The sequence below is a fragment of the Octodon degus genome, unplaced genomic scaffold (genome assembly GCF_000260255.1).
Source record: "Octodon degus isolate 3935 unplaced genomic scaffold, OctDeg1.0 scaffold00015, whole genome shotgun sequence".
Taxonomy (NCBI): Eukaryota; Metazoa; Chordata; class Mammalia; order Rodentia; family Octodontidae; genus Octodon; species Octodon degus.
Window position 1 is genome coordinate 17,776,099 of NW_004524591.1, and position 7,949 is coordinate 17,784,047.

At 38.1% G+C, this 7,949-nt stretch overlaps 1 protein-coding gene across 4 annotated transcripts in view; it reads left to right on the forward strand.

Annotated features, from left to right (window-relative positions):
• The window catches only part of Tax1bp1 (Tax1 binding protein 1), an 81,646-nt gene that overhangs the window by 48,972 nt on the left and 24,725 nt on the right, over nt 1-7,949 (forward strand). For all 4 annotated transcript variants that reach the window (XM_023709872.1, XM_023709873.1, XM_023709875.1 and 1 more), the window contains exons 6-9: nt 1,073-1,221; nt 1,305-1,395; nt 3,313-3,498; nt 7,416-7,640. In XM_023709872.1, the coding sequence (XP_023565640.1) occupies nt 1,073-1,221; nt 1,305-1,395; nt 3,313-3,498; nt 7,416-7,640 (651 nt within the window). The remainder of the gene's footprint in view (nt 1-1,072; nt 1,222-1,304; nt 1,396-3,312; nt 3,499-7,415; nt 7,641-7,949) is intronic.

Here is a 7,949-nt window from a genome sequence, read left to right on the forward strand (position 1 = left end):
TATATATATATATATATTTGTATTTTAGGGAAGGGTCTACAGGGTGTTCAGGGTCTCACTACTAGATTGGACTTATAGTGATCCTCCTGTTCACAGCCTCCCAAGAGCTGGGATTACAAGCATGCACCACCATGCCCAGTCTCAATTGTTGTCTCAGCGTGCCCTGGGGGCAGGACTGGCTCATCAGGCCTGGGGGTTGAACCCCTGGCCCCTGTACCTGCTTGCAGGTGCTTTAATCTGCTGAGCTATTTGGCCGGCCCTGGTTTATTTTATATTTATTGTATTGTCTTTGAATATTTGTTTAAGTTTCCAAGGTATACTGGCAAGAGATTAAGAACATTATTTTATGCATTTTAATCAAAGCACTTAGTGATGTGTACTAGAAGTAGATGTTAACTTTGATAGAGTGTCATATGACCATGGATTTGTTACCAGGTAACAATGAAAAATAAGATATAATGAACAAAAGTGACTGCTTTTTATATCTTACCTAAGTTTATTGGTTGCCACTGCTGGAGAAATTAGTAAAATTGACAGATACGTGGCACAGAAAGTTTGTGAGGGAGGGAAATACATATTATTAGTAGTATAGTATAACAGTGTAAGTATATGTTAACAATTTCCAGTGTAGTCTGTAGGCTTGGCTTGTTAATTTTGGAGGGACAAATGTGGGGTTAAGATTATAAGACTAGGGGCCGGGGGGATGGCTCAGTGGAATAAGTGCTTACCTTGCAAGTGCAAGGGTCTGAGTTCAAACCCTGGTTTCTCCGGAAAAAAAAAAAAAAAGAAAGAAAAGATTATAAGATTACAAAGCCTCATGGTGTAGTGGTGCAGGCCTTGGGAGGCAGAGGCAAGAGCATCTCAATTTCCAGGCCAACCTGTGCGACTTAGTTACTTGTTTCAGCTGATGGGATGAAAAAGTAACACTTTGTTGAAAAATATAAAAAGGAGTTGGGATATAACTCAGTACTCTCTGGGTTCAGTCCTCAGCACCTCTAAAAGCCAAAAATAGGTTTGTTGAAGACAAAGTTGTTTTATTTATCATTTCTCACAATACCTTATTGTTTCTAAGGGTCTTATTGAAACATCACAACATTTAAAAATGGAAAATGAAGAGTTTAAGAAGCGGTACAGTGATGCTACATCTAAAGCTCTCCAGCTTGAGGAAGATATTGTGTCAGTGACACATAAAGCAATTGAAAAAGAAACTGAATTAGACAGGTATTTATGTTGCTTTAAAAACTAACTTTATTGTTTTAATAAGGCTTTTTGGTTGATATTTATAATACTTTATGTTGACTCAGTTTAAAGGACAAACTCAGAAAGGCAGAGTATGAAAAAGAACAACTCGAGTGTCAGCTGAAGACTGAAAAGGATGAGAAGGAACTTTATAAGGTAATATATTCTTTTCATTTCTGTTAGTTACCTCTTGTGCTTTGTACAGATTGCTCTAGTGGGGTTATAAATCAGGAATTTGGGAGCAGTTTAGTGGTGCGATTTGGCTTCTGGCCTCTTGTATGGTCAGGATGTTGGTCTGGGTGCTTGGCCTGGAGCTTTGCATTGTGATGCCTCACTCACAGGTTTTGTAGCTCTGTGTGTGTGCAAGGCCTCCTCATGGCTGCTTGCGTGTCTTCACAACTCTTAGTCATCTTCCCTAAGCATGAGCAGCTCCAGCGAGGTGGGAGTTCTGAGGAAGACTCAAGTCACAGTGTGTATTGCATTAAAAGTTAGTTTTTAGGAAGTTAAATAGCTGGCAGTTTAGACACTTAGGTGCTACAAGTCAGTTTAGTGAAAACAAGGTACTTGTTTATTAGAGTTTGCACAGCGAAATATTTTTACTTTTTAAGAACATATTTACCTTAGGGAGAACATTAATTTATTTCAGTGAGGATCCTGTTTTAGAGTTTAGCTTTCAGAGAAATTCTTTGAGATTGTCATTTTACAGAATTGTTCTCACTGCTAATGAATCTTTGGCTTTTGAAGTTTTTCTTTAAAAGCTATAATATAGTTAGCTTACGAGTTAATCACGTTGTGGGTGTAAATTGAGATTTTCTGAAGTAGCTAATAAACATTTCCTAAAGGAAGTTCGAGAAGAGAAACTTCAACAACATTCTAGGGTTGTCAGCTTCGCTTTGCACTTTCATGAGCTGATGATATAAAACTATGGGAGTTTAAAAAATAATGCTGGAAGGACATTGACTGCAGACCCCTTCAGAGAATAAGCTCTACCACTGGGGTTAAAAATTAGCCTCTCAGGGGCTGGAGAGATGGCTCAGTGGTCTAAAGCACCTACTTAGAACAAGCTAAGCAAAGCACAGGGACCGCGGTTCAATCCCCCAGCACCACATGCCAGCCGCCCCGCCCCCTGGTGGGCTGAGCTGGCCAGACACACACACACACTCTAAATAAAATGTAAAAATAAATAAATAAATAATTTTTTAAAAAAAATTAGCCTCTCAAGTTTCCTGTACATATAAAGAATCAAGTGTAAGCTGAGCATGGTGGTTGAAGGCCAAGGCAAGAAGATTGAAAGTTCAAGCCCAGCTTGGGCAAGCCATGGACTTAGCAAGACTCTGTCTCAAATTAGAAGTAAGAAGGGCTAGGATTTACCCTCATTGTGAAGGACCTGGGTTCAATATTAGCAAACTCCCATCCCATGAAGTGCAAGGAGTAATTCATGCCTCTAGTATTCTTAACCAAAACAAGATACACCTGCTAGTGGACCATGGGTGTCTGTATTCAATTCCATTTGTTGAATATGATTTGCGTATCTGTTATGAGAAAATTAGCAGACAGAGTTCATGGGAAAATCAATAGAGTAGGGTTAATTAAAAAGTTTAAAAAAAAAAACCCACAAAAACCATGTTTTTAGGCATATGAGAAATCGACATATAAAAAGATTGAATTGCTTCAGGTAATGTTTTTTAATGTGTCCTTTCTAGTTTTCCAGAATTTGCTCAGGGACTTTGTATCTGGATATACCTACATTTCCCCAAAACAATAATTTGATCCATTTACATTTTAAAAGAGAACCTAGAATCATTTAAAAGAGAACCTAAATGAATAGAGCAATGTTTCGAAAAATATTTAAAAATTGTGTCTGTGCATGTGGAGTGGCAGTGGGGATGGGGCTTAGGAAACTCTGTTCTTCCATGTGCGTAGGTAGTCATTTAGCAGATTTTGAGTCATGACTCCTAGTCCCTCAGTGATCGTCTTTGAATTAGAGATAAACAATGGTATTTAAAATTTTGAGTAGCTTAACATAGGTTAAAGTTATAAGGAAATTCTTGACATTTTCAAACATTGTTACAGGTACATTTGAAGAATACAGAGATAGAAAATACTAAACTTGTGTCAGAGGTCCAAACTTTAAAGAATTTAGATGGAAACAAAGAAAGCATGATTGTTCATTTCAAAGAAGAGATTGGAAGACTTCAGTTGTGCTTGACTGAGAAGGAAAACATGCAGAGGGCTTTCCTGCTTACAACCTCAAATAAAGTAAGTACTGTTTTGGGGGGTACTGGGATTCCGACTTAGGACCTGGCAGTTGCCAGGTAGATACTATGCCACTGAACTGTATCTTCAGCTCCTAAAGCAAGTACTCTTACACTGTGTGTATTTGAAGAATAAAAATCATCTTTATTAAATATGTGCAATGATTCTTATTATTTTTAATTCTCCCATGTATTTTGAAAATGTTTAGAACCAGAATGAAATATTTTACCAGTTTTCTCTTCCTCCTCCTCCTCCTCCTCCTCCTGTATTTAGTATAGAATCTGCAGAGTCTTACTACATAGATCAGACTTACAGTGATCCTCCTGTTTTCAGCCTCCCAAGTGCTGGGATCATAGGTGCGCATCACCACGCCCAGTCTCCGTGCCCCAGGGGGCGGGGCTGGCACGGCACGGCACGGCACGGCACGGCACACCAGGGCCCAGCCGTTGTGCTCTGCCTAAGCAAGTGCTTTAGTCTGCTGAGCTAGCTGGCTGGCCCTGTTTTTCTTTTATCTTTCTCATTTATATGATTTTATAGGTGCCTGGCCTTAGCTCAGTTGTTTAAGTGGCTGCTTCCACAAAGCTGTCAGCCTCAGGATGCTGTAGTTCGATCCCCACAACACTCCAGCCTGCCACACCACCCCTGAGGGCATTCGGAGCAAAAAAAAAAAAAAAACCTTTAGGGGCTGGTGAGATGGCTCAGTGGTCTAAAGCACCTACTTAGAACAAGCTAAGCTCAAGCAAAGCACAGAGACCTCAGTTCAATCCCCCTAGCACCACATGCTGGCCCGCCCGCCCCCTGGTGGGCTGAGCTGGCCACACACTAAATAAATAAATAAATAAATAAATATTTAAAAAAAAATGATTTTATATATATATATATTAGGGAAGAGCCTATAGGGTGTTCAGGTATCACTGCTAGATCGGACTATAGTGATCCGCCTGTTTACAGCCTCCCAAGAGCTGGGATTATAGGCACGTGCCACCATGCCCAGTCTCAATTGCTGTCTCAGCGTGCCCGAGGGCATGGCAGGCCTGGGGAATCAAACACCTGGCCTGAGCCTGTTTGCAGGCACTTTTAATCTGCTGAGCTGTTTGACTGGCCCTTATATGATTTTTTTTTTTTTTTTAAACATTTGAAAGTTCTAGGAATGTAGCATGAAAAAGTGTATTTTTTAATATTACCATAATAACCTTATCACTCCTGAGATTTTAATGATGATTAGGATAATATTCATTGATTCTCATGTATACCTATTCTGTATTACAAGTATTCTAAATATAATCATATAACATAATTTTTATTTGATTCAGTGGTAGTCAGAGGTTAAACATTTATTATTGTGTTTTTACTCATTTTGAAGTGGAATATTCTTCTTTTTTTTTTCCTTTTTTTCTGTTTAAAGACAGGTTATCACTGTGCAGTTCAGGCTGGCCTTGAACTCACTTATAGCCTGGGCTGGCCTTGAACTTGCAGAGGTCTTCCTGCCTCAGCCTCCTGAGAACTGGGATTACAGACATATACCACTATGCCCTCTGGAGTATTATTCTTATATTGATAAAAATGTGTGTATTTAAATTTTCAAAATTTTTTTTACATTAAAAGACACATTGCTGTTAACCTCCTTCAAATGCTTCCTCTCACATCAAACACCCATCATTTTTGCCACTTTCTGAAGCAGATACGGAAGTGTTCATTCTTGAGGGTCTTTACAAGGTATGATTAAAAAAAGATAGATTTCACTGGTCAGTGCCGTCTGGTAGAAAGGCAGGCTTCTGAAGACATTGCAGTGTGTTCTCGTCAGCCTTATTCCCTGAATCAGAACCATGTGACTTCTGGTTCTTCTCCATAGTCAAAATGACCACTAAAGGTGAGTGTTTTGAACTGATTCAGGATATCAAAGCAGCCGCTACTGTGTGTCTAAAGAAAGACTCACCAAAAAAGACTTCTAGAATTGAGTCAGAAAGTGGCAAGAATGAAGGGAAAAGCGTGTTTGAAGTGAGGAAGGATTGCTTGAAGGGGAGTAATGGCAATATGTCTTTTATTGCATTTAAAAAACACAGAACTTAATAGTCACTGTATTTTTCGGTCACATCTCACAAACTTTTTGAAGAAGTAAGGCTTATTTGAAACAATGTCCCACAATTTGGGTTTGTTTTTTGTTTTTTTTGGCAGAACTGGGGATTGCACTCAGGCCCTTGCGCTTGCCAGGCAAGCGCTTATTCCACTGGGCCATCTATCCAGCCCACACAGTTGTATCTTTTGACTCCAGGTTGTGCCTTAGACCTGTTGTTATTTCTCTGAGGAATCTTTCCTCTTTTAGAGAATTAATTTCTGTGTTTTTTTTTTTTTTGGTTGTTGTTGTTTTGTTTTGTTATTTATTTATTTATTTTTGGCTGAATATTGAACCCCAGGCCTTGTAAATACAAGCCGAACATTCTACCACTGAGCTGTATCCCCAGCCTAGTAATGGAAGTTTGAAACCAAAACCTGGATTGCCTTTATACCATAATGGGGCATTCTTTGGCATTTCTAGTGACTTTTTAAATCTTTATATTGTTGTCGTCAACTCATATGTAGCTTAGAAGTCAAAATGATTTTAAAAGTTTGCACAGGCATCTCAGTCTCATCCCTCTTTTTCTTTTCTTTCTTTTTTTTTTTTTTCATACCTATGCATTTAGGGTAATATTTTTATTACTTTTTAGTTTATTATTCTCATGTCTCTTTGGGGAAAAATAAGCTTTTGTTGTATATATTTCATCTTTTGTTCTGGGGATTTTTCCTTATTGATCAGAAAAGTTGCTTATATCAAATAGTATTTTTTTGTGTATATTACAAATTATTTACCTTTTGTCCCTTTTTTGACATGAGTTAGCAATATTTGTTTCATTAAACTGTTAGTGTTATATATAAAAAGATTTTTATCTACCTCAACAAATAAAATCATTTGTATTATTTTCTTTTTAAAATTTGAAAAAACCAACATTGGTTTCTTTTTTTTTTCTGATTTTACACTATTACAATACATAGGTTAAAACAAATAACCTGGAATACATAATATTTTTTGTGCTCATAATACCGACTAAAAGAAATGACTTTATCATGACAATTTTAACCTTTTGGATTTTTCTTTTTTAATTTTTTAATTTTTTGTTTAGTACAGGGGCTTGTGATCCTCCTATTTGCAGCCTCTGAAGTGCTGGGATTACAGGGGTGCCACCACACGCAGTCCTAATTGCCATCTCAGTGTTCCCTGGGGGCTTGGCCGCAACGGCACACTGGGGATCGAACTCCACTGGGGATCGAACCCTGGCCAGTGTGCTCTACCTAAGTAGGCGATTTAGTCCACTGAGCTGTCTGACCAGCCCAATTTTAATTTTATTATTATTATTTTTTTGGCTGCCTCAGGATGCCTTAAGGGAAGGTCTGGTAAGGCATGCGGATCTGCGGATCAAACCACAATATGCTGCCACTGACTGGGTTTGCATAAGCAGGCACTTAAACAATTGTGCTAACTGGTAGGCCCCCTAATTTTAACTTTTTAATGGTAGTTTTAGGGGTTTTTTTAAGTACTGGGACTTGAACTCAGGATCTTAAATTTATTGGGCAGGCACTGTACCCCTAAACTATCTCTGGCCAAGTTTAGATTTGTTTGCTAATTACTTTTTGTTTTCCTACTGCCTCATCTTTACAATATATGTAACAACATTTTGGTTTTAAAGCTAAGTTTTAAATCTATTCTGTGTTTTCATGATAATAGGCTGAAAATTTCATCACTTTGTTTTATAGGCACTAGTCATGTACTTCATAGAAGTTACGAATAGAAATGTCATACTGTATGTTTAGAAATTTGGATATCTTGAAATATGTGTAAAAATTGCTTCTGTTTAACTTGGTTTAATTTACGTATCTGTCTTTAGGAAGATACATTCTTGTTAAAAGAGCAACTTCGTAAGGCAGAGGAACAAGTTCAGGCAACTCGTCAAGAAGTTGTCTTTCTGGCTAAAGAACTTAGTGATGCTGTGAATGTTCGAGATAAAACAATGGCAGATTTACATGCTGCACGCTTGGAAAATGAGAAAGTGAAAAAGCAGTTAGCTGATGCATTGGCAGAACTTAAGTTAGCTGCTGTGAAGAAAGATCAGGTAAGCAAGTAAATTTTTAATTTCTGTGTTGATTCAAAACCACCATAAGCTAACGAAAGAGAGTAAGTGACATTAAAATTAAGTCAAATCAGATTCCTGATGAGAGAATTTTTTGGCGGAACCAGGGATTGAACCAGGTCCTTGCACTTGCCAGGCAAGCACTTATTCTACTAAGCTATTTCCCCGGCCCCAGAGATTTTTTTTTAACTTTATATATTTATTTATTTTTATTTAATTTTTTTTTGTGGCCTGCTCAGTCTACCCTGGGGGTGGGGCTGGCATAGCAAGTGGTGCCAGTGATCTAATTGC